General features: G+C 39.5%; 1 protein-coding gene across 4 annotated transcripts in view; it reads right to left on the bottom strand.

The window, feature by feature from the left end:
• The window catches only part of BCKDHB (branched chain keto acid dehydrogenase E1 subunit beta), a 250,309-nt gene extending 230,859 nt beyond the window's left edge, over positions 1–19,450 (bottom strand). For all 4 annotated transcript variants that reach the window (XR_012517288.1, XR_012517289.1, XM_074398023.1 and 1 more), the window contains exons 1-3: positions 19,172–19,450; positions 3,908–3,985; positions 2,238–2,306 (exon numbers count right to left, since the gene is read on the bottom strand). Coding sequence is in view for 2 of the 4 variants with exons in the window: in XM_074398023.1 (XP_074254124.1) it covers positions 2,238–2,306; positions 3,908–3,985; positions 19,172–19,445 (421 nt within the window). In the remaining 2 variants the exon portion in view is untranslated. The remainder of the gene's footprint in view (positions 1–2,237; positions 2,307–3,907; positions 3,986–19,171) is intronic.
• Positions 19,451–27,996: the final 8,546 nt, after the last annotated feature.

Here is a 27,996-nt window from a genome sequence, read left to right on the forward strand (position 1 = left end):
ATACAAAAAAGACTCAGCTGGCCGGGCGCGGTGGCTCAAGCCTGTAATCCCAGCACTTTGGGAGGCCGAGGCGGGTGAATCACGAGGTCAAGAGATCGAGACCATCCTGGTCAACATGGTGAAACCCCGTTTCTACTAAAAATACAAAAAATTAGCTGGGCATGGTGGCGCGTGCCTGTAATCCCAGCTACTCAGGAGGCTGAGACAGGAGAATTGCCTGAACCCAGGAGGCAGAGGTTGCGGTGAGCCGAGATCGCGCCATTGTACTCCAGCCTGGGTAACAAGAGTGAAACTCCGTCTCAAAAAAAAAACAAAAAAGACTCAGTTACAGACGTATAATTCTGTTTGAAATGTCAGCTAATATATACAAACATATTCAAATGTAGTCTAGAAGTATATATTCCAAGATATGTACAGTGGTTATCTCCAAGTTATCTCTGAAAATATGAGCAATTTTTATTTTCTTTATGCTTTTCCATATTCTCCAAGTTGTCTACAATGTATATGCATGCATTACTTTTGAATCAAATGTGTAAAGATTTATTTATTTTTTTTTTTTTTTTGAGACGAAGTTTTGCTCTTGTTACCCAGGCTGGAGTGCAATGGCGCGATCTCGGCTCACCGCAACCTCCGCCTCCCGGGTTCAAGCAATTCTCCTGCCTCAGCCTCCTGAGTAGCTGGGATTACAGGCACACGCCACCATGCCCAGCTAATTTTTTGTATTTTTAGTAGAGGCGGGGTTTCACCGTGTTGACCAGGATGGTCTCGATCTCCTGACCTCATGATCCACCCGCCTCAGCCTCCCAAAGTGCTGGGATTACAGGCATGAGCCACCGCACCCGGCCATGTGTAAAGATTTTTAACTGTTTTTTAAAGATCTAAAAGTTTGTAACAGGAGTCTAAATGATCAGGAAAAATTATCTTTTGCCCAACTACCTCAAGCTCTAAGCAGGTATCAGAAGTAGAAGAAAGCAGAGGGACTGGACCCAGAAACTCAACCTGCTATAAATGGAAGACACAAGACTATGCTGGAAGTTCCCAATAAATGACATGGAACATGTATGGGGTTCTTGTACTTAAGTACAGCATAACCTCATAAACAGCAGAAGAGAAAGAGAGACAATTTTTAAAGAAATCTTAAAGACCCTCACTCCTCTCGCCCTGTATGAACACACAAGCAACATAGAGCAATGGCAAAGGAAAGGAGAGAGGGAGATGTCAGCTCCTCCCAGCCCTCACCAGCACTGCTCTGCTGAATTCTAAATCAGATAAGACTAAGAGAAAAAATAAAGTGTCAAAAGCACCTCAAAGGCATCCCTTACAGTAAGAGGTCAAAACACACCCCTTACACAGCAAGTCGGAAGAGTGGAAATCCAAAGATGGGCCAAAATGCACTCTGATGATTTTAACTGAGTCAAATGAAGTTAATAAAAGCAATAGAGAGAAATCAATCACATGCCAATTAAAAGAAATCAGCTGGGATAAAATAGATAAGAAGGATAATGTAATGGTTCATTGTATGTCAACATGACCGGGCTATGGCACCCAGTTATTAATATTTGGTCAAACACAGATGTGGAAACTGCTGTGAAGGTATTTTTTAGATGTTATTAGCCTTTAAATCAGTAAGTTTTGAATAAAGCAGATTACCTTATATAATGTGGGTAGGCCTCATGCAATCAATTTACGGCCTTAAAAGAGTTCAGTTTCCCAAGCAAAAAGAAATTCAGCCTCAAGACTAAAACAGAAACCCTGCCTAAGTTTCAAACCAGCCAGGCTGCCCTATGGACTTGACAGCCCCACAATCACATGAGCCAGTTCTTTAAAAAGTAAACCACTCTCCCTCTGTCTCTTTTCTTGAAAAGGTAAAATTTGCTAATAGACAACCAAGAGGCAGAATCTTGAACTAGAAGTAATGGGATTGCAATTGGCTGAGGCAGGCAGCAGTAAAACACCAAAGGTTCTTGAACAGAAGAATGAAACAATAAACAGTACATTTAATGATGATTATTTTGGAATCAATTACACTATATTTGTAATATGAACTAGATCAGAGGGATACTAGAAGACATTTGAGGAAATCTAAGCCAAAGGATTCTGCAAGTGGCACTGGAAATGAAAAGGAATTCATTCATATAATGAGAATATAACAAAAAATTTAGTAGGTATATTTTGTATTTTTAAGATCTTTTAGTAAAATTTCTATCAGAATACTATTCAGATAGATATTTACTTACCATATTTGTCTCGCAAGCCAACAGTGCATCTAAAGACTCCACCAAAGGCAACATCTTCACCAAATATTACTGAAAAACATTATTTAAATAATATATTTTATTTAATAATCCCTAAATAATGCTAACAATGAGAAATAAGTAATTTAAATGTTTACATTTTAAATCATGAAAGAGAAAAGAACCGTAGATACAGATCGAGGTTTCTCAACTTCTACATTATTGACATTTCAGACTAGACGATTCTTTTGTTGTGAGGGCCTGTCCTATGCACTGTAGATATATAGCAGCCTCCCTGGTCTCTACCCACTGGATGACAGTTCACACACACACACACACACACACACACACACACACACACACAGTTGAGACAACCAAAAGTGCCTTTGCTTACATTGTTAAACATAGACAGTTGTGGGAGTAGGGACTAAGATCACCCCAGTTGAGAAGGAACCACTAATCTAGAATCTTATTTGTTTTATCCATGAAGAAAATGAGACCACAGAAATAGTAAAGTGACTGACCAACTCAGAAAGCTAGAGGCAGAACTGATGCTCCAGACTTCCAGGCCAGTGGTTTTTCCTGAGACATAGTATATAGTAAGGCAGCCATCAGAACATTCTAAGCTGAGGGAACAGTCACAAACAGGAAAGGGATTTAGTGTGTGAAGCAGAAAGGAGGCAAGCATGATGGAACACAGTGAGCAAGGCAAAGAATGGTGTGAGTGGAAACTGGCATGAGTTTTAAAATAGAGAGTATTCACAGAGCTGAATGCTAGTCTCAGAATGCACCTAACCAGCTTTTTGAACTTCAAGAAAAAACTCACCCTTCTCTATGTTTGAATTTACTCATCTAGTTCAATCATTCTCAGGTGGCATTCAGAACAAATCAAGATCTAATCATTCTTCAGTCCAGCTCTCACTTCTCCCTAAAAAATAACCTGTTTTTCATTTAACCTTAAAACTACAGATTCTCAAGTGAAAGCCCAATGTGTAGTAAACGTACATACACACATTTATATACTGTATATACAGAAATAGATACATGTTAAATATATGTATATGTACACACACATATATATTTATACAATGTATGTATATATGTGTACATATATTTATACAATATATGTGTGTACATATACATATACTTACTTCAAATAAAAGTAAAGCCAATCAAATTTAGAAAACATACAGTGGAAGAACAATTGGTTTTGTATCAATAATGTAATATGGTGATTAAGTTACTTATAAAATTATACATAAATATTATAATTTTTTCCAAAATAAAATTTGAATGACAATGTATCCCAAAGGGAAGCATAAAATCAAGTCTTCATTTTAGAAATAAATGGCTGAATCAAAAGTTATTTTGTTTTTTCTATCTGCCAGAGAACCAGGAGTACATAGTAGGTTTTAATCCAGAAGTTACGAATATAGTATCAGGACACACATACTGTAAGAGGAAGCTGATTTGGTGTTAGATATATATGAGAACTAACTGTAATAATGGACTAATGTTGCAATTTGATTATTTAGCCCTAATCATTTGTGCAGGACTTTGAAAATTTCAAGTAGATTCAATGTTAACCATTGAGCTCCACAAAAATATTTCAAACAAATCTTCAGTTCTGGAATTAACACAGCTACAACAATTCAAGCACAAATCAGGGTTACCTGCAGTAGGATCTTTGGCCAGTGAGTTATCCAAGGCACTTGTTATTGACTGGAAAAGATTCATTTTCTGAGTTTGTCCTGTAAAAATAAAAAATAAAAAATGCATACATTGTAAAATATGTAAAAACAACCAGTTTCTTAACAGTTGATTACAACTTGACTAAAATCAACATACAAAGAAAGGCATTATGCAAATTGCTGAATTATTATAAGATAGAAAAGCAATACAGACCTGGAGAAGCTTGTTAATGGGGCAAAATTTACTTACATTAAATAATTTTTTGTAATAATATAAAAAAGGAAGAAAGAATATAACCAAGTGACTTAATGTGTATAGACAGTAAGACCTATGGAAAGTCAAAAAAGAGGACCAGTCAAAGTGAGTGGTCTGGGAAGACACCACAGACAGGTGTCAGAAATCAAGTCATAAGGAATACACATGACCAGTGGCTTGTGCTAAATATGTTTTCAAAAGCAAATCGTCATGGACCATAAAACAATAAGGAAAGCTAAAGATAAACTTTAGTACCCAGAACTGCCGGAGTTTGGAAAATACCATATTCTTATGCCTAACCACATCATATTTAGTCCTTCTTATTATCTTATTATTTAAATAGATTATCTGCGAGCCAGTGCCCATCCCTTAAATGGATTTTTTTGAAGGAATAAATGAAGCACTAAATGTAATACACTCAGAACAGTACCTGATGCAGTGAGTGCTAAACAAATATTAGCTATTTATTTTTAGATTCTGGACTCTGTCCATGTCCTTCCGTCTTGATCTTGGTACTCTTCTGAATGGTATAGAAAAGCTTCATTTGATAAAGTTACAAATGTTGGAATTCAAAAACATCATTACACTGGAGCTTTGATTCAAGCCTAGGTGCCACCCAGTGCCCACAGTCATCACAGAACTTTAGGTCAACTCCTCTGCAAAAGTACAACTCAGAGCACAGAAAAGCTTCAGCCTAAATCTCCTCAAATCCAGAAGCCGACTCTTCACCCTAGTGCCTGATCTATACACTGGTGGTTGCCTTAACCCACAGCATGCTGATAACAAATCTTTTAAATACCTACTGCTTACCCTGATCACTGTCCCACCTAACCTCCATGCTATTCAGTAGCCTAGTATGTCCCAACAGTCAAGATGTAACTCTCAGTGTGGGTCATAACAGCTACTGCTACTGCCTTCAGCTGTCTGACCATAGGACACTGGTCACTCGTCCTTTTCCTGGAGACCTATATTCTTCCCTAGCCAGGCATTGCTCCACAGCAGATTCTGAAATATGACATCTTTCTTCCTGTTATCCACCAATACCCCGGCCTTCTGATGTTCTACCTGCTCTGGCATCTAATGTCTCCCTGATCCTTTCAACAGTACTGGATGCCCAGGCTTCAGGTTTTGGCAATCCCCAGTCAGGTATGTCCTCTGTCCTCTGTGCCCACAATCAGAGCCTGTTTCTACTCTTCTATTTGGTGGAAACAATAGGAATTTATTCAAAAATTATTTTATATCACCTATGGCAAAAGATATATAATTATACCACAGGTCTAATTATACCACATGACTAAGGCTATGCCACTTAATAGATACAGGCATATCTTATCTTATTGTGCTTCACTTTATTTTGCTCCACAGATATTGCAATTTTTACAAATTGAAAGTTTGTAGCAACCCTGTATCAAGCAAGTCTATCAGCATCGTTTTTCTAACAGTATGTGCTCACTTTGTGCCTTCACATTTTGGTAATTACAAAATTTCGAACTTTTGCATTACTATTACATCTGTTATCATGATCTGTGATCAATAATCCTTGAGAATACTGGAATCATTACCTTGGGGTACCACAGCCTTCTGACATTCTGCCATGGCACCCCAAGACAATTACATTAGTAACCTCAATAAATGTTATATGTGTTCTCACTGATCCACTGACCAGTCATTCCCCTTTCTCTCTCCCTTTCCTCAGTCTATTCCTTGAGACATAATAATATAAAAATTAGGCCAATCAAGAATTCTACGGTGACCTCTAAGTTTTCAAGTAAAAGAAAGAGCTGCATATCTCACACTTTATAAGTTAAAAATGACTAAGCTTAGCACGGAAGGCATGATGAAAGTCCAGAGAATCTGAAAGCTAGGCTTCTTGCACCAAACAGCCTAGTTGTGAATGCAAAGGAAAAGTTATTGAAGAAAATTTAAAGTGTTACTTCAGTGAACACAGAAATGATAAGAAAGCAAAATAGCCTTATTGCTGATATGAAGAAAATTTTAGTGGTCTGGATAGAAAATCAAATCAGACACAATACTCCCTTAAACCAAAGCCTAATCTAGAGCAAGGCCCTAACTCTTCTCAATGCTATGAAAGCTGACAGAGGTGAGGAAGCTGCAGAAGAAAAATCTAAAGCTAGCAGAACTTGGTTCATGAGGTTTAAGAAAAGAAGCCACCACAGTACATAAAACTGCAAATTGAAGTATAAAGTGCTGATGGAGAAGCTGCAGCCACTTATCCAGATCTCACTAAGATCATTAATGAAGGTGGTTATACTAAACAACAGATTTTTAACAGAGACAAAACAGCTTTCTATTGGAAGATGCTATCTTAGGATTTTCACAGCTAAAGAGAAGAAGTCAATGTCTGGCTTCAAAGGACACGTGGACTCCCTTTGTGAGGGGCTCATGCAGCTGGTGATTTGAAGTTGAAGCCAATGTTCATTTACTATTCTGAAAATCCTAGCACCCTTGAGAATTATGCTAAATCCACTCTGCTTGCTCTCTTTCAATGAAAACAACAAAGCCTGAATGACAGCACATTTACATCAGGATTTCCTGAATATTTTAAGTTGACTATTGAAACCTACTGCTCAGAAAAAAAGATTCCTTTCAAAATATTACTGCTCATTGACAATGCATCTGGTCACCCAAGAGCTCTGACAGACATGTATAAGATTAACAACATTGACTTCATGCCTGCTAATCATCATTTCTGTGGCTCGCAGATCAAGGAGTAATTTCTACTTTCAACTCCTATTATTTAAGAAATACATTTTATAAAGCTATATTTGCCATGAATAATGACTCCTCTGATGGATCTGGGCAAAGTAAACTGAAAATCTTCTGGAAAGGACTAACTATTCTAGATGCTATTTAGAATGTTCATGACCCATGAAATGTCAAAATGTCAACACTGGCCAGGTGTGGTGGCTCATATTTATAATCCCAGAGCTTTGTGAAGACAAGTAGAATGGATCACTTGAGGCCAGGAGTTCGAAACCAGTCTAGCCAACATGGTGAAATCCCATCCTCTACCAAAAGTACAAAAAAATTATCTGGGTATGGTGGTGCACACCTGTAAACCCTGCTACTCAGGAGGCTAAGGCACAAGAATCATTTAAACCCAGGAGGTGGAGGTTACGGTGAGCCAAGATCACACCACTGCACTCTAGCCTGGGTGATAGATTGAGACTCTATCTCAAAAAACAGTAAAAAGGAAGTCAGCATTTATAGGAGTTTGAAATAAATTGATTCCAACTCTCATGGATGACTTTACTTATTTATTTTTATTTATTTTTTCAACCTCCACCTCCCAGATTCAACCAATTCTCATGCCGCAGCCACCCCAGGGATTACAAGCGTGCACTACCATGCTTGCTATTTATTTTATTTTATTTTATTTTTATTTTTAGTAGAGACCAGGTCTCACTATGTTGCCCAGGCTGGTCTCAAACTCCTGAGCTCGATGATCTGCCAGCCTTGGCCTCCCAAAGTGGTAGGATTACAGGCATGAGCCATTGTGCTCAGCCTCATGGATGACTTTGAAGAGTTCAAAACTTCAGAGGAGAATGTAACTGCAGACATGGTAGAAATAGCAAAAGAACTAGAAGTGCAGCCTGAAGATGTGACTTAATTGCTACAATCTCATGATAAAACTTTAATGGATGAGGAGTTGCTCTTTATGGATGCAACCTGAAGAATTCAAAGCAAGTGAATTCTTGAGATGGAATCTACTGCTTTCTATAAATCCAAAGAAAGTGGATTCTTGAGATGGAATCTATAGCTGATGAAGATGCCATGAACACTGTTGAAATGACAACAAAAGACTTAGAATATTACATAAACTTAGTTGATACAGAAGTGGCAGGGTTTGGGAGAACTGATTCCAATTCCGAAAAAAGTTCTACTGTGGTAAAATGCTATCAAACAGCATCACATCCTACAGAGAAATCTGTCATGAAAGGCAGAGTCTATCAATGCAGCAAACTTCATTGTTGTCTTTTTTTTTTTTTTTGAAAAGATGTTGTCACAGCTACCACAACCTTCAACAACCACTACCCTGATCAGTCAGTGGCTATCAACATCAAGGCAAGGCCCTCCACCAGCAAAACATTATGACTTGCCAAAGGTTCAGATGATTGTTAGCAATTTTTAGCAATAAAATATTTCTTAATTATGGTATGTACATTGATCTTTTAGACATAATGCTATTGCACACTTACTACAGTACAGTGTGAACAAAATGTTTATATGCACTGGGAAACCAAAAAATATTGTGTGACTCACTTTACTGTAATATTCACCAAATTGCAATATTCATTTTATTGCAGTGGTCTGAAATCAAACCCACAATATCTCCGAGTTATGTCTGTACTTTCCTTAAATCCTTCTCCATTTCATAAATATTCTTTAAGTATTTATTGGTGCCCAGCCTCAGAAGATAATTGTTTTGGGTAAACATTTTTCCCAATCATAGTGACATTCCCACTGACTCTCCTATTGCATACATTTCATAAAGTAAGATCTTTACTTGTCTATGAGGATTTCCATAGCTAGGAACCAAGTCAGAATAAAAATATCTAAATATCTAAGTTGCTATTTATTTCAAGTCTGCTGAACATTCAGATTAATACGGAATGACATGATATCTTATTGCACTGATGCTCAGCAAGTTATTAGTAGGAAGGAAGCAAAGACTTTAATAATAAAAATCATACAAAATAAACATGTAAATTATTGCTTGACAACCACAAAGAATCTACTCATCTTGTATAAAATAATTTACCAGTAAGTGTATTTAAAGGTAATTATTTCCATGTGAATACCTAAACTTTCACTCCGAATACTTTTTTCAAATAGATTCAAAATTATAGGGTTTTGGATTAATTGCTATTCTACCAGATACTTTTCTAATTTTTAAATAACAAATTTTAATACAGCAACATTTACTTTTCAATTATTTTTTAAGGATACAGCATGATTTATGGATGAGGCAAGAAGATATCACAAGTTATTCACAGGTAAGAACTTTTAAAATGTGTATTTTCCCTAGAATTATTTATTCTCCTAGAGCATACACCAAAGACCATTGATAGACTATGCTTTATCTGCCAAAGCAAGATAAACCTACTTATAGCAAGTGCTAACCAAAGCTGTACTACTGGTAAGACTGTTAAAAAATATTATATACATCACCAAAATTTATTAAATACAGCTACCAAATTATGCAATCACCAGTATTAATAAACAGCTACTACATTTTAAATCAGACTGGTAATTCTTTTTCAAGATAAAACGATATAGCAAAACAAACAACAGCAAAATACAGCAGCACAATTTCTCCTAAATCAAGGCTGCGAGTTAATAGTTGCCTACTGTTAAAAGGATGTGAGTTAATGGTTGCCTATGGCTGGTATTGAGCTGTTTACTTGAAATTGTACTAAGTAAAGAATCTTGAATATGCAGGTCATTGGGATTGCTGAAAAAATGAGGTGAACTGTAGGCAGAATGTAAAGACAACAACAGAACAGAAGCTACAAGAGGATTGGTATTCTTAAATGCCTTTGATCAGAGCTGTGCCTTCAGTGCTCACGACAGGGCCTCACATGTAATAAATACTAAATAAATATTGGTCGAATGAATCAATAAACAAACACATGCAAACACTGTTTCAATAAGGTTTAAAAAAACTAAAAGAAAAATGTTTAACCAATAACATCAAGAGAAAAGAATATGTAAGAAAAAAGACCTACCAATGCGACATTCAATGACAAACTGCAGAAGAAGGGAGGCAAATGAGAGGTGTTATTGCATCAACAGTCTGATACTGTAGGTCTTTAATGTGGTATGCAGCAGCAGCGTTGAAGGGAGAAAGAAGCCTCCCACAGGGACAGAGCATCTGAGAAAAGGGGCAAATGGGTTCCCACGCAACAATCTCCAGAAATAAGTAAGGCCAAGAGCAGAGCACAAGGTCAGTGAGTATATTTATAGCTTAGACCCAAACACATAAAAATATACAGTTATGATACAGAAAATTAGGGACTATCTGCAGAGAGTAAAAGTTGTACCAACACGTTCAGCACTGGCTTTCCTCGGTGCTGCGTTTTTTTGTGTGTTTTTTTTGAGACAGAGCCTTGCAGTGTCACCCAGGCTGTAGCACAGTGGTGCGATCTCAGCTCACTGCAATCTCCACATCCTGGGTTCAAGCAATTCTCCTGCCTCAGCCACCTGAGTAGCTGGGACTACAGGCATGCACCACCACACCCAGCTAATTTTTTTGTATTTTTAGTAGAGACAGGGTTTCACCATGTTGGCCAGGATGGTCTCGATCTCCTGACCTCGTGATCTGCCCACCTCGGCCTCCCAAAGTGCTGCGATTACAGGCATGAGCCACCACATCCAGCCCAGTACTACCTAGTTCTTGATATAGACCTGTGTGTTACAGCCCATTCTCATCATATTCCTCTTAGAAACACACAAGTGACAATCAGTATATGCCTGGTGAAGCATGAAGAATGAATGATGTCAATGAAACAATCTAGCACTAATTCACATTGTGAAATAACAGGATGCATAAAACACTACCTATTTTCCCCAACAAAACCTCCACCTTCCCTCCAGATACACTGTTCTCCAGGAATCCCTTTCTATTTGCCAGGTATCTTATTCTAAACTCTACTGATGAGTTAGTCAACATCTACTTCATAAAATAAGATTGAGGGAGAATCCAAATGTCAGGGACAGAATATTTGTATTAAAATGTAAATGGCCCAGGCACAGTAATGCATGACTATAGTCCCAGCTACTCAGGAGGCTGGGGCAGGAGGATTGCTTGAGCCCAGGAGAGTTCAGGGTTGTAGTATATGATTATGCCTGTGAACAGCCACTGCACTTCAGCCTGGGAAACACAGCAAAAGCTCATCTCTTAAAAAAAAAAAAAAAAAAAAATGAAAAACTCATAAATGCAATTGCCATTTTAAGGTGCTAGTGTTGCCACACATCCATGATAAGAAAGGAAGTAAATGGTATTGGCAGGGGAAGGCTGGAAGGATCAACTAAAGACAACAAAAGTAAGAGGAACGAAGGTGTAAAGTTGAAGAGACTGTGTCTAGAGTCTTTGGTTTGCCCAATCTCAAGGCACCTAGTAACTTCTGTCAAGGAACAATGGTGCTTCCCTTCCTTTAAGCTGGCTCCTCTATTCAATCTCTAAGTGGTTTTAAAACCCTTTTATATGTTGATGACTCCCAAATGGTTATCTCCAACCCAGCCAGGCCTCTTCTCTGAGCTTCTGACTTTTAGATCTAACAGTCATCAGTTCTCCACTTGAGTTTTCAACAAGCACAAAACTCTCGTGTTGGCTCCCAAAACTAGTTTTTTCCGTCTTAGCAAATAGCACTACCCCCTACCCAGGTGCCCAAGCCACAGACCAGTGAGGTATCTTCAATGTCTTCCTTTTATTTATCCTTCACATCCAACCTATCAAATCCTACTTCCAAATGTATTACTTCCAAAATATAGCTTAAATCTAGCAGTACTAACTGGGCATGGTGGCTCATATCTATAATCCCAGCACTTGTGGGGCAAAGGCAAGAGGACTGCTTGAGCCCAGGAGTTCAAGACCAGCCTGGGCAACATAATGAAACCCCGTCTCTACAAAAACCGCAAAAAATTATCCAGGCGACTGGCCGGGGCCACTCTCCAGTGTTACCTGAAGGCCAACAGGGGAATGGGGATAGCTGCTCATACTAGGAGGGGGATGGGGAGGACTCTTTTCTATCTTTTCCCTATGTGTGCAATTGGCAGCTCATCCAGGATAAATTCACATCCTGGTGCATGCCTGTAGTCCCAGCTACCCTGGAGTCTGAAAATGAGGATCACCTGAGCTTGGGAAGTAGAGGCTGCAGTGAGCCATGATTGAGCCACTACACTCCAGCCTAGGCAACAGAGTGAGACCCTGTCTTTAAATATATATATATCTAGCACTACCATATTCTATTGCAGAGCTCGCCATTTCTTTCCTTTGAGGTAGAATAGGTCTGGAGGCAGGGAACCTAAGGCCAATTCATGCTGACCTCCTAGAACTAGATCAAAAGGAAAACCCCAACTTTCAACATCCAAGTAACAAAAGGACCAGAGGCTACTCCCTTGGTAATCCTCCAGCCGCTTTTCGTGGCAGATGAAAACATTCAGAGTACCTCTGACTGATCCCCTCAGGATGGTCATGGGCCAAGTCTTCACTTGCATAGGAGTATACTTTGTAACTTCACTTCAGCTTCTGATTGGTTGCAGAAAGTGACCAATCAGACTGACCAGGAGGCCATTACTTCATTTACATAGGGCATACATTAATCCAGGGGAAATCTCTAAAAGATATTCAAATCCCAGGAAATTCTGTAACCTGCACTCTTGAGCCACTAGCTCAAGTCTGCTCTCACCTATGGAGTATACTTTCATTTTCAATAAATCTCTGCTTTTATTGCTTCATTTTTTTCCTTGCTTTGTTTGTGCCTTTTGTCCAATTCTTTGTTCAAACACCAAGAACCTGGACATCTTTCACCAGTAACATATTTTGGTAAGCCATCCAGGAGGTAAGTCCAAAGTTGGAGATTTATTTTTCTTCTCCTTTCCCTTTTCCTCTCTGCTCCATACAGGGGAATGCTTTTCTCTCTCTTTTTCCCTTTCCAACTCGGGCCCCTCAGTAGACAGTGCCTAACTAAGCACAGAGGCAACTGCAGGTTTCTGGCCAGAGCCACTCACCAGTGAAACCAAGAGTTTTCTATGTGGAAGCCGCCACCACCCAGTTCGGATGAGAGGCCTTAGTCCTTTGCCTTTTTTCTTTTTCAGTCTTTCAGTGGCCTAGTTGCTCCTTAGTAATTGTGGGCAACTGGCCAGGGCCACTCTCCAGTGTTACCTGAAGGCCAAGGGGTAAATGGGGATAGCGGCCCATATCAAGAGGGAGAAGGGGAGGACTCTTTTCTATTAGTACCTATCAGAAATTCTATGAGGAATTTCTAGTAGTACCAAGCTGCCTAGTCCCCGGCTATAGTCCCTGATCCCTACATGTGTTACAATTGGCTGTTGCAGCTCACAGGGTGAATTTACACATTTTAGGTGACTTAAACCTTCTTTTCTTATGATAAATTCTCCTACAGGGTTCTTATGCTAAATTATCCTATAGAGTTAACCAGTAATGGTAAACAATAATGTCCCTTAGGAGTTTTGAGCTCCTTTATCCTACTCTGACTGGCTAAGGACAAAAGAAATGCACTCAGCCTCCGGTTCCTATTATTAAAGTTCATGGCTATCAATCTAGTGGAATAGGAAGCAAGGGAGTGTGGCCTTATCAAACTATAAGGATGCTAGAAGTTGAGGCCTTTATCCAGGGACAAAACAAAGTTCATAGTAGGCCATCACCTCTGGGGGGAAAACACACAAAGCAGCATCCATGCCCAACTAAAGTCAGAGACGTCTGACACTCTAAGATTTGACCCCAAAAGGGGACACCCCAGGGGATCCAACTCCAGACCTGAACCTCTGCAAAGGGGACGCCCTCAGCAGAGGTTCTGAGGTCTAGTTAAAGGCCTCCTTGGAATTTTCTCTTGCAGGTGACGAGACAGTTGGGACATTCTTGGGGCTTATTTGTTGCTGCAGCAGTTGGACTGTGTTCTTGGCATTGTTTTTGTGTGTTTGATATAGTCATGGGAAATAAGGATTCAGTAAACTTGATATTCTTTTGCAATACTGTTTGCCCCCAGAATTGTTTGAAATTCTGGAGTTTGCTGTTGAATGGGACAGTGGGATGGAGGTGCATGTATCCAGGCTTTTGTACTGCTGTTCTAAGTAGTATCAGGCCTGGTTAGCATGTGATGTTCTCCTTTGGTGCTGTTTGGTCCCAGTGTTTGGAGTCTGGGGAGGTTTGCCCTTTAAAAATCAAACTACCAGGGAAACTGCTTTACCCAAAATTTTGGTTCACAGCATTCATTGGATTACCCATTGGGGCAAACAAAGTAAAACCAGTGGGCTTGTATTGCTATTTCATGGCTAGAATTCCAGGGTAAAAGCTACTGGATCTTCATTTGCGTGTGTATATCCATGTCTAGATGTGTTTATTTGTATATACACTTGTTATATGTCATGTCTACCAAATTGTTTTATAATTAAAGGAGCGCTCATAAATTAAGTAAGTCTAAACAATTTTCAAGTCTACATGACTTAAGTATAACTTTACTAAACAAACTGGTACTGGAATGCTTACCAATCATGTGCCTAGAGTGAATTTCTTGATTGGACAGTATGTATGCTGATACTGGTAGAATTAGGGATACTGAGTTATGTATCAGGAAAAAAGTATTCATTATGTGGATTTTGGGGGGGCTCTGGATAACACTGTAGCCTCCAGAGTGGACTAAGTAGGAAAAATTTAGGGATGGTTTCCTGTTTGTTTTTGCATCTAATTTTCATTTGTTTGCCATTTGTTTTCTTTCAGGTTTTACTTGTATATGCATATATATAAAATCATAGGGTTTTGTTTGTTTTTCAGTTTCTAGTGGAAGACTTTTATTTGTTTCTGTAAATAGTTATTTTTGCTTCCTGTGAATTTCCAGCAAGTCATCATGTGTTCTATTTATCTGGAATTCCTAGGCTACCTATTTCAGGCCTGCAGGAATTGATGGAGCATACCAGCCACTTGAAATTTGGTTGGTTTTGCTTGCCTCTGATAATCTAGACAGCAAAGGCTCTTGCTTCAAATGCAAGAAAAATGAGAATTGGATAAAGAAACGTAGTAAGCCCCCGCCAGTCCCCTACCAAAAATGTGAGGGCACCAGTTATGACCCCTGGCACTGGAAGACTGACTGGTCCTGCTCCCACCTAGGGGTTCAGTTAGGTAAAATTCTAGGAGTCCAAAAAGAGAAATCAGATGAAGACTGAAGGGACCCGGGATCTTCCTCAACACCACTGTTCAGGAAAATCATAATTACTACTGAGGAGCCCTGGGTAACTGGATGTCATGGGCACCAGTTTCTTTTCTACACAAATTCAGTTTCTTTCCTTGCTGCTTATGTTGGAAAACTTTCCTCCCAAGCCACAAGCATTATGGGAATAGAAGGAAAGCCATAAATAAGATTCTTTACTCCTCCTTTCATTTGTCAATTTGAGAAACAAATCTTCCAACAGGAATTTCTATTAGTACCAAGCTGTCTAGTCGCCCTGTTGAAAAGAGATAAACGTACTAATATGTGGTTAAAATAAGGGCACTATATGACAATTTAAGCATCATCTGGTGAAATTGCTAATAGTCAAAACTACAGACAATGTCCCAGACACATTAATAAACAGGTTAACCCACTGTCATGGTATACTGGAAAACCAGGACAAGCTAAAACAGCAATGCCAGTCAAAATACAGCTTAAAGATCCCCAGCTATTTATTTTCCCAATCAAAAACAATACCCAATTAAGCTGGAAGCAAGGAAAGGCCTAGCATCCACAGCTGAGGTAGTACTCACACATGGGCTATTAAGATCCTGAAGTTCTCCCTACAATACCCCTACCTTTGCTGTTCTAAAGCCTTCTAAGGAATACTGGCTACTACAAGATTTCAGAATAATTAATGAGGCTGTTATCTCTATCCACTCATTTGTGGCAGATCCATATACTCTCCTGGTTCAGGTGCCAGGGGATGCTAAATGTTCTCAGTCCTAGACCTAAAAGATGCTTTCTTTTCCATTTCTCTGGCCCCAGAATCCCAATGCCTTTTTGCCTTTGAATGGGAAAATACTAATACCAAAGAAAAACAACAATACACTTGGACAGTACTCCCACAGGGTTTTCAGGATAGCCCCCTTCTCTTTGCTTGAGCCTTAGAGTGGGATCTGAGGGGTCTGCAACTAAGGAATGGTAGTATATTCCAGTATACAGATGGCCTTCTTGTGGGTAGCCCAACCCTGGATGAAAATACTATAAAAGCTTTGAGTTTCCTGGCAGACAAAGGTACAAAGCGTCCAAAAAGAAGATTCAGATTACCCTCCAAGAGGTCCACGATCATATCCTTAGCAGCTAGCAGAGTCTGGCATCCAGAAGAAAATAAAAATGCATAGAATGACTGAATAAACAAGCTCAAATCCATATAATGCCCAAGAATCAGAGGCATGGAAAGGCCAGGATTAACTGTTCTCGGAGAACACCACAGTGTAATAAAGGTAGCAAACATACTAGCATAAAGCAGCACCAGTGTCACCTACTCAGAATCTAATCTGACTACCTCCTATTTAAGGAGTACCTTTTATATGTCAAAACAACCAACATAAAAGAGTCAAAAGTATTTGCAGCACATGTGAAAAGCAGAAAGTATCTTCTTCAATATTCTTAATAGACAAAATATTAGTATATAAGTAGTATGGGAGGCTTTGGAGTCAAACACATCACGATTCAAACTCTGGCTTTGCTACTTACCAGACTTGGGCGAGTACTAACATTTCTGAGCCTCAATTTTCTCATCTTTAAAATGAACATAATAATATCTAGCTCACAAGGTTACTGTGAGGATTATAAACTGATGTCTAACACAACACCTGGAAAAGAGCAGCTATGCAATAATGGTAGTTATTGGTATTGATGGGAAAAATACTGAGTATACTTTTAAAAATATGTAAATGCATCTAATACTTAGTTCTTAAGTAAAAATAAATCAAGTTAACAAAAACATAAGAAAATATTCCTCAATGGAAATGAAACAAATAAAAAGTAAAACAAAGTACAGTTAGCACAAAATACCCAAGTATGTACATGCACACACGTGATTTTAGCATTAACATCCAATTCTCACACTCTTATACATATAATGCGGTATAAACTCAAGTATAAATTTGAACTATGCATCAAAACATTCAGGACTCTATCCTAAAGAAATAATCTCAGATACATAAAAGCCATATACATGAAATGCTTATATCTGCATTATTTATAAAATTGCAAAACTGTAACAACAAAAACATAATGGCAATTATTTAAAGGTTCCACTTGAGTGAATGCTTGATTCTCAGTTGTCAAACACTGTGTTACGTATATCACTAATATTGTTTAATGTAGTCCTCATAACACCCTTCTGAAGTAATTATTATTTTTAACCCCTTACATATGAAGAACCTGAGGCATACAGAGGATAACTCCAAAGTTACAGATAGCCAAAACAAGGTCCAACTTAGAACAATCAGATTCCAGAGTCAAGATTTTAACTTGTAAAAGAATTGTAGCATCTTTACTCCATGAAACATTTCTTCTAAATTCTCAAGAACATTATAAAAACTACATTCTAGGAAAATGCTTCTGATTAAGTAAGTTGTATTTGTATTAAAACTAAAAGTATGGAAAATACTACACTAAACTGAAAGGAAATACCTGTAAGGATACACACCAAAATAAAATGAAGAAAAAAAAAAAAAGGATACACAACAAAATGTTAGCAATATTTACTAGTAGTGGGTGGTGATTTTTTTTTTTTTTTTACTTTTTCTCCATTATCCAAATTATCTGTAATACGCTTGTATTATTTTTATGATAGGAATAAGCTTATAAACACGATATCATTTTACTTAGATTTTAGTAAATTTACAACTATGGAAAGGTGGATTAAGAAAACCTGTACTCTATTTCTCAAGTATTAGGCCAAAATTTCTTTGCTTTGAAGACAGAATCGAGGGCTCATTTTGGTGGTGGAAAAAAAAACCCTACTATTAACCTTTATGGTACCTACTGTTGAGACACCCTCCTAGTAAATCTACACACATTTTATTTAGTACATTGTTTAGACTGGAAACTCTGGAATCTGACCAATTAGATTCCAAAGCTGGAGCTCTGGAGCTACCACTAACTTATCCGTGTAATCTTGGACAAACTGTCTCAAAACTTCCATTAACCTAACTGCAAAACAGGAATAAAAACATTACTAAACTTTTAAGGTTGTCCTAAGCCTTAAATGAGATGATGAAACATACACACAGTGCCTGGCCCTGGTAAGCACTCAATAAATCTTCATTCTTATCCACAAGGAAAGACATACTTCCAAAAATGTCAGCTCAAACATGTACAGGCGAAGTTATTAGACAAGGAAGCAATACATGTTTCCCTACAATTTCCTGATATTCTGAGGAGAAACACTGGATCTTTAGAACATTACATGAAACTTTCAGAAATGGTAAAAATCATGTAATAGTCACACTACGAGTGCGACACTCCCTTCCTATGGCTTCCTTCTCCCATCACCTTCACCTCCTTGGCTAAGTGGCAGCATAGTGCAGGCACAAGCTCAGTATTAAGCTCAAGTGGAAAATCTGGATTCTTTCTCATCTCTAGGAAGAACCTGTTCTGTGACCTTGGGAAAATCAATTCAGTTACTTAGTCTCAGCAGAAAAAATATATATATATAGACATACATGCTTTTGTTTTGTTTTTTTCTGTAGATAAGAAGAAACCAAGGGACAAAGTAACTTGTGTCTGTGGATAAAAATGAACATTGAATCCTCACGAGATAGATATATAGATAGACAGATATATCTCTATATAGAGATATATAGATAGATAGATATATCTCTATATAGATATATATATCTCTCTCACCAAAGCTAGTGGCCCAGTCCGGGACAGGCTGGAACACCTAATGCCTGAGTTGAGAAAGCAAGGATGGAGTAGAAAGGAAGGGAGGCGTTCCCTGGGCACCACCCCTCCACCCTCAGGCCCTTCCAGGCAGCAGCATGCCCTCTCACCCATCTCAAAGGTGCGGGAGGAGCGGGGGCTGCGTCCCGAGGGCGAAAGAGTGACAAAAATTAGAGCAAGAAGTGAATCACAGTTAGACCCTGGGGCAGGGAGGTTCTAGAGGGTAAGGCAGGATTAAGCTGGGATGCAAGGATTGCTGCCTGCCGGCCCCTGCCCCTCGCGAGCGTCTGCGAGCCTCGAGTCCGGGCTGCAGCGAGACCTGGTGGGCAGTCCCCGGCTCACCGTACTCCCGGGGCTCCGGGTCCGGCTGGAAAGTGAAATGAGCCACCTGCCGCCTCTGGGCCGCATCCTCGCCAGTCGCGGCGGGATGCAGAAAGCCCCGCGCCAGGCCCGCGCCACAGAGCCGACGCCAGTGCCCCTGAGCCCCTGCCGCCCTGAGCCTGAACAGCCAGCAGGCAGCCGAAGCCACAGCCGCCATCCCCGCCGAGTTTCTCTCAAGAGATGCAGCCGCTTGCTGCCGGTGAGGAGGGCGGAGTACCCGAGACGGCTTCCACATTGGTCGGGCCAGAGGGGCGTTCCCGTGAAAGGGACCAACCGGAACTGGAAATTCCGGGGCGGGGAGGTCGACGTGACGAGGTGGCCGGCTTCTGCTCCTTGTGCGCATGCGGACAACGGGCTTGTGGCGGCGGAGGTGGAGCCAAGGAAATAGTTTCTGGGGTGGAGCCTCCCCGCGGTCAGCTGTGCGGGCCTGGCTTGCGGACCCGAGTCTGCAAAGTTCTACACGGTGCCTGGAAGCGATCTTTTCCGGTGTCATCTACAGTGCATTTCCAAGGGTTGTTTTCATTTTAAGATCCATACTTTTTCTTTTTAATGTAACCCTTTTTTAACCTCTCCTATTCTGTCTCTACTATTGTGTGAAAGCTGAAGAGAGCTACTGATTGGCACTGGTTATTGGTTTTGACTTTCAGAAAACTGCTGGAGTCACTCACTGCTCAAAGCCTCCACTCCTTATTCACACCCTCCTTGAAATGCTTAATAAGCATATATCAATTTTTATTGATTTTTTTCCAAATTTAAATGAGAGATGAAAGAGGCAAACTTAGATTTTATCCTTCAAATCTACTGAATAGCAATTGAGATACATTTTGCCCAGAAGTAGCGAAAATTACAAGACTGGCTAGCATTGAAACCTGGAGAATTTAAGCCACTGTTTTTAATTTATACTAATCAACTACGTAAATTTGTTTTAATCGAAGCGTTTTACCAGGATACCTTCTCTATGAATTTACCAAAAAAAAAAATGTAAAATATGAAATATTATAAAATCAAAAATGACAAGAGGCAATCGTGACTGTGTACGTCAGATGAAAATGAGTGGCTGGGGAAGGATGAGCCCAAAACAGGATTTGAAGAAGAAAGGGAGGAAAAACATTCCTCTTCCATTATGCCTGGGCTCTCAACCCATCTTTGGTTTTGCACAGGGGCGAGAGAGAAGACAGTGGAAACTAGGTGAAAGGGAAGGCAGACAGATGCCTTTTTTGACTGAGATTGAGAAATAGCGATTAAAAACTGCCTAAGGGAGAACCAGAATTATGTCTCCATTTTTCCCGCTCCCACACTAAGTTCAAAATTTAACATTTGGGAAATTTTTCATCTTGGCTTTTGTTAGTATTCACTTCTGCTGTTCTAATAGTGTGGGTTAGAGTGTTTTGCAAGCTCATGAAGAGTATTTTTGTTTTAATGAAAGAAAGCGGTAACAAATGAAATTACACTTACATAGTCAAATTTGGGTTTAAAATAAAGAGAGTAAAGAACAAGGTTAAAAATGAATAGAGCTTTTTTTCTACTTATTGATAGTTAACAGACCTGGGGGTGCTGAGATTACTTATGTCTGGGAGAAAAACAGAAAAATAGTATAAAAACTGATGGGAATCTTATTGAATGCTGCTATATACAAGCCAATGACAAGCCACCATTGAGACAAATAAGATTAAGTCATAGTTTTACTTTTAAAACGTCCAAGTTGGTAGAAAAAAGAAACAGATTAGACAACTACAGTCCAGTGTGATAGGGGTCCTAGAACAGTGCAAGCAAAGTGAAACACAAAAAGAGCAATAAACTCTTCTTTGAAAGTCAAGTGTTTCCAGAAATAACACTGAGCCAGACCTAAAAAGATGAGTAGAAATTACCAGGCAGACTAGGGAGGAAAAAGAATTCCAAACTAAGAAAAAACCTGTGCAAAGGCCGATAGGCATGAAGAGCACAGTGCTTTCAAGGAAGAGAAGGTAGCTTGCTGCTTCTAGATTCAGGGAATAGGGAATGATACGGGGTTAACAGAGAAAGTAGAAAAAACAGATCAAAGGGAGATTTTGAAGGTTCTGTATGCTGGTCTAAGAGGTGCGAACTTCCAACTACATGTAGCCAGGAACAACAAAGATAGCACCTGCCAGATTCACCTATTTTGCAAACTACACTTTTTTTTTTTTTAATTTTCCCCATCTCTACCACACCAATTGCCTGATAACAATGAAAATATCTATGATATTAGAATGGGACTTTCCTCCATTCTCCCAGCCCTGGCTGCATTTACTTGATTTGGTAAACTGTCCTTTTCTGGAAATTCCAGAAGTCTAATTTAGAAAGAAAGATCAGGCAATCTTTAAATGCCACTAGGAAATGCAAAAAAAAAAAAAAAAAAAAGGGAGTTTCAGTAATTTTGTGAACCAGGAAAGATGAAGAGTGTGATTACATTTGAGTTCTTGATTCCATTTATTCCCAAGTCCTAATAGCTTTCTGGTCCTGGGGTTCTATGAGACATCGCCATATCCTTAAAATGTATTCCCCTCTTTGCTTGAGCTTTTTTTTTTTTTTTTTTTACATTGGTCCTAAATCTTTAAGTTGAATTTCATTATATAGGGTATTCAAATAATAGGTAATTTAAATGACAAGGTTAATGTCAACATCAACTTACAAGGTCTCACATAAGACAAAATTTTTAGAATTTATTTAAAAAATATTTGTCTTGAAGTTTGTAAAATTTATTTATTTTACTTTAGGTACATACTGTATCTGGCATTTCTCCCCATGTTATCCCTCCCCGCCCTCCCCACCGACTGCTGTCTCTCCCCTACCCTCCCCCCAACTGCCCCCAGTGTATGATGCTCCTCTCCGAGTCCACATGTTCTTGTTGTTCAACACCCACCTGTGAGTGAAAACATACGGTGTTTGGCTTTCTGTTCTTGTGTCAGTTTGCTGAGAATGATGTTTTCCAGATTCATCCAAGTCCCTACAAAGGACACGAACTCATCATTATTTATGGCTGTGTAGTATTCCATGGCATATATGTAACACATTTTCTTTGTCCAGTCTATCGTTGATGGGCATTTGGGTTGGTTCCAGGTCTTTGCTATTGTACACAGGGCTGCAATGAACATATGTGTGCATGTGTCTTTATAGTAGAACGATTTATACTTCTTTGGGTATATACCCAGTAATGGGAAGGCTGGGTAAAATGGAATTTCAATTTCTAGCTCCTTGAGAAATTGCCACACTGTCTTTCACAATGTTTGAACTAAGTTACAGTCCCACCAACTGTGTAGGAGTGTTCCCACACCCTCTCCAGCATCTGTTGTCTCCAGATTTTTTAATGATCGCCATTCTAACTGGCTTGAGATGATATCTCAGTGTGATTTTGATTTGCATTTCTCTAATGACCAGTGATAATGAGCATTTTATCATGTTCATTGGTCTCATATATGTCCTCTTTTTAAAAGTGTCTGTTCATATCCTTGGCTCACTTTTGTATGGGGTTGTTTGTTTTTTCTTGTAAATCTGTTTTAGTTCATTGTAGATTCTGGTTATTAGCCCTTTGTCAGATGAGTAGATTGCAAAAGTTTTTTCCCATTCTGTTGGTTGCCAATTTGCTCTAATGATGGTTTCTTTAGCTGTATAGAAGCTCTGGAGTTTAATTAGATCCCATTTGTCTATATTGGCTTTTATTGCCATTGCTTGTGGTGTTTTAATCATGAAGTCCTTGCCTATGCCTATGTCCTGGATGGTTTTGCCTACATTTTCTTCTAGTGTTTTTATGGTGTTAGGTTTTATGTTTAAATCTTTAATCCATCTGGAGTTAATTTTAGTGTAAGGTGACAGGTAGGGGTCCAGTTTCTGCTTTCTGCACCTTGCTAGCCAGTTTTCCCAACACCATTTATTAAACATGGAGTCCTTTCCCCATTGCTTGTTTTTGTCCAGTTTGTCAAAAATCAGATGGTTGTAGATGTGTGGTGTGTCTTCTGGGGTCTCTGTTCTGTTCCATTGGTCTATGTCTCTGTTTTGGTACCAGTACCATGCTGTTTTGATTACTGTAGCCTTGCAGTATAGTTTGAAGTCTGGTAGTGTGATGCCTGCCACCTTGTTCTTTTTGCTTAGAATTGACTTGGCTATGCAGGCTCTCTTGTGATTCCATATGAAGTTTAAGGTGTTTTTTTCCAGTTCTGTGAAGAAGAACATTGGTAGCTTCATGGGGATAGCACTGAATATATAGATTACTTTGGGCAATATGGCCATTTTCACGATATTAATTCTTCCTAACCATGAGCATAGAATGTTTTTCCATCTGTTTGTGTCCTCTCTTATTTCTTTGAGCAGTAGCTTGTAGTTCTCCTTGAAGCGGTCCTTTACTTCCTTTGTTAGTTGTATTCCTAAGTATTTTATTCTCTTTGTAGCAATTGTGAATGGCAGTTTATTTCTGATTTGGCTCTGTTTGTCTGTTATTGTTGTATAGGCATGCTTGTGATTTCTGCACATTGATTTTGTATCCTGAGATTTTGCTGAAGTTGCTTATCAGTTTGAGAAGATTTTGGGCTGAGACGATGGGGTCTTCTAGATATAAAATAATGTCACCTGCAAATAGAGACAGTTTGATTTTCTCCTTTCCTAATTGAGTACCCTTTATTTCTTTTTCTTGCCTGATTGCTCTGGCTAGAACTTCCAATACTATATTGAATAGGAGTGGTGAGAGAGGGCATCCTTGTCTAGTGCCTGATTTTAAAGGGAATTTTTCCAGCTTTTGCCTGTTCAGTATGATATTGGCTGTAGGTTTGTAGCTTTTATCATTTTATGATATGGTCTGTCAACATGCAGTTTATTGAGAGTTTTTAGCATTAAGTGCTGTTGAATTTTATCAAAGGCCTTCTCTGCATCTGTTGAGACAATCATGTGGTTTTTGTCTTTGGTTCCATTTATGTGATGGATTATATTTATGGATTTGCATATGTTGAACCAGCCTTGCATCCCCATAATGAAGCCTACTTGGTCATGATGGATAAGCTTCTTGATGTGCTGTTACAGTCTGTTTGCCAATATTTTATTGAAGATTTTTGCGTTGATGTTCATCATGGATATTGGCCTGAAGTTTTCTTTTTTAGTTGAGTCTCTGCCTGGTTTTGGTATCAGGATGATTGTTGGTCTCATAAAATGAGTTAGGGAGGATTCCCTCATTTTGTATTGTTTGATACAGTTTCAGAAGGAATGGAACCAGCTCTTCTTTGTATGTCTGGTAGAATTCAGCTGTGAACCTATCTGGACCTGGACAGTTTTTGGTTGGCAAGCTATTGATTGCTGCCTCTACTTCAGCCCTTGTTGTTGGTCTATTCAGGGTTTCAACTTCCTCCTGGTTTAGTCTTTGTAGAGTACAAGTGTCTAGGAATTTATCCATTTCTTCCTGGTTTACTGACTTACGTGAATAGAGCTGTTTGTAGTAATCTCTGATGGTAGTGTGTATTTCAGTGGGATCAGTGGTGATATCCCTTTTATCGTTTTTTTATTGCATCTATTTGATTCTTCTCTATTTTCTTTTTTATTATTCTGGCTAGTGGTCTGCCTGTTTTGTTGATTGTTTCAAAAAACCAGCTCCTGGATCGATTGATTTTTTGAAGGGTTTTTTATATCTCTATCTCCTTCAGTTCTGCTCTGATTGTAGTTATTTCTTGTCTTCTGCTAGCTTTTGAGTTTTTTTTATCTTGCTCCTCTAGCTCTTTCAATTTTGTCAATAGGTTGTCGATTTTAGATCTTTCCTCTCTTCTCTGATGGGCATTTATTGCTACAAATTTCCCCCTCGACACTGCTTTAAAGGTGCCCCAGAGATTATGGTAAGTTGTGGCTTCATTCTGGTTGGTTTCAAAGAACATCTGTATTTCTACCTTCCTTTGATTGTTTACCCAGTCAACACTCAGAAGCAAGTTGTTCAGTTTCCAAGTGGTTGTGCATGTTTCAGTGTATTTCTTGATCCTGAGTTCTAATCTGATTGCTATGTGGGCTGATAGACTGTTATGAATTCTGTTCTTTTGCATTTGCTGAGGAGTGATTTTCTTCCAATGATGTGGTCAATTTTAGAGTAAGTGCAATGTGGTGCTGAGAAAAATATATATTCTGTTGTTTTGGGGTGGAAATTTCTGTAGATATCTATTATGTCTGCTTGGTCCAGCTCTGAATTCAAGTCCTGGATATGCTTGTTAATTTTCTGTCTTGTTGATGTGTCTAATATTGACAGTGGAGTGTTGAAGTCTCCCACTATTATTGTGTGGGAATCTAAATCTCGTTTTAGGTCATTAAGAACTTGCTTTATGTATCTGGGTGCTCCTGTATTGGGTGCATATATATTTAGGATCATTAGCTCTTCTTGTTGGCTTGATCCTTTTACCGTTATGTAATGTCCTTCTTTGTCTCTTTTGATCTTTGTTGGTTTGAAGTCCATTTTATCAGAGACTAGGATTGCAACCACTGCTTTTTTTTGTTCTCCATTTGCTTGGTAAATCTTCTTCCATCCCTTTATTTTGAGTCTATGTGTGTCTTGAATGTGAGAGAAGTTTCCTAAATACAGCACGCTGATGGGTTTTGACTTTTTATCCAGTTTGCCAGTCTGTGTCTTTTGATTGGGGCATTTAGGCCATTTACATTCAATGTTAATATTGTTATGTGTGAATTTGATCCTGCCATTTTGTTACTGGCTGGTTTTCTCTCCCATTAGTTGACTCATTTTCTTCATTGCATTTTTGGTCTTTGCCAACTCGTTTGCTTTTGCAGTGACTGGTACTTGTTCCTTTCCATAGGAGGAGCTTTTGTAGGGCAGGTCTGGTGGTGACAAAATCTCTCAGTAATTGCTTGTCCATAAAGGATTTTATTTATCCTTCACTTATGAAGCTTAGTTTGGCTGGATATAAGATTCTGGGTTGAAAGTTCTTTTCTTTAAGGATGTTGAATATTGGCCCCCACTCTTCTGACTTGCAGGGTTTCTGCCGAGAGATCTGCTGTGAGTCTGACTGGCTTCCCTCCGTGGGTGACCTGACCTCTCTCTCTGGCTGCCCTTAGCATTTTTTCCTTCATTTCAACTCTGGTGAATCTGACAATTAAGTGCCTTGGGGTTGCTCTTCTTGAGGAATATCATTGTGGAGTTCTCTGTATTTCCTGAATTTGAAATTTGGACTGCCTTGCTAAGCTTAAGAAGTTATCCTGGATAATACCTGGAGCATGTTTTCCAGCTTGGATTCATTCTCCCCATCATATTCAGGTACATGGATCAAGGGTAGATTAGGTCTTTTCACATAATCCCATATTTCTTGGAGGCTTTGTTCATTTCTTTTCACGCTTTTTTCTCGTCTTGCCTTCTCTATTTCATTGAGTTGATCTTCAATCTCTGATATCCTTTCTTCTGCTTTATCGATTCGGCTATTAAAACTTGTGTTTACTTCACGTAGTGCTGTGTTTTTCAACTCCATCAAGTTGTTTATGCTCTTCTCTAAGCTGGTTATTCTAGTTAGCATTTAATCTAATCTTTTTTCAAGGTTTTTGGTTTCTTTGCATTGAGTTAGAATGTGTTCCTTTAGCTCAGAAAAGTTTGTTATTATCCACCTTCTGAAACCTGTTTCTGTCAATTCGTCACACTCCTTCTCAAGTTGTGATCCTGTGTTGTTGAGGAGTTGTGATCCCTCAAAGCAGAAGAGGTGTTCTGGTCTTTGATGGTTTCATCTTTTTTGCACTGCTTTTTTTCCCCATCTTTGTAGATTTACCTGGCTGTGGTGTCAGGGAGCTGCTTGATCAGGTCGCTTGTCAGCCTGTGGAGGCACTACTGGGTTTCTAGGGACTCCTTCAGGTTACTAGGGAAGTTTCTCATGTCTTTTTTGTTTCTACTGGAGATTAGGCCCACCTCTTCCTCTGACCTGTAGGCGCTGCCAGGTTGTCAAGAATGCTGTCCTGTTGCTAGGTAGGCTTCCTGTGTTTTGTATTAAAACACATAGCCCAGTTACACCCCTCTAGTGGTGGGTTGTGCCCTTCCTCCACTGGGCTGGAACATTCAGGGTTCAGCTCAGACTGTGGCACTGGCTGTGCAACCCACTCAAGTCAGAGCTTCAGCCCTCTGGGGTTTGTGGGGGAGGGTAGGGACTCGCCCAGCCTAACCCACCTGTCTCCCTCTTTCAGCTTCCTCTCTCTCCGGTCATGGGGTAGGGACCCTCCCAGCTGCTAGTCCTTACAGCTCCCTCTCTCTCCGGGCAGTGGGGAGGAGGCAAAAGCTCAGTGTGCAGGCCCTCCTGGCCGCCTTTTGGGCTTATGCATCTGTTTAGGTCTGTGCACCAATCTGGGACACCGTCCTGGATTATTATTCAGCTCCGCACTTGTAATTCACAGTGCTTGACTGGCAAAGATCCCCTGTTCTGTGTATTGCTGAGGCTTTGGGGGAAGCACTGTATCTGGACCAGAGTGTCAGAGAGGGAGCCTCTGGCTTGCCAGTCAGATGCTCTTTCTGGGTGAAGCAACACTCCTCCCTGCGTCAGTCTGCTCTGAGTGGGCTTTGTTCACCATCAAACAAGACCCGTTGAAATGCACCTGGTACCTTGTTTGGAACTAGGAGATCTCTGGATTTCTGCATCTCTCTCACTGGCTGTTGTGCACTGGAGTTGTGTCTATTCGGCCATCTTGGATCCCACCCCACCCCACCCCACCCCTCACCCCCGCTTGAGCTACTTTCAATTGCAGAACCCATGACTATGGAGTTGCAATACAAAGTAAAGTTGCTCTTCACTCTTTAGAATGACTCTTGCATCACTTTCTCT

The sequence above is a fragment of the Saimiri boliviensis genome, chromosome 4 (genome assembly GCF_048565385.1).
Source record: "Saimiri boliviensis isolate mSaiBol1 chromosome 4, mSaiBol1.pri, whole genome shotgun sequence".
NCBI lineage: Eukaryota > Metazoa > Chordata > Mammalia > Primates > Cebidae > Saimiri > Saimiri boliviensis.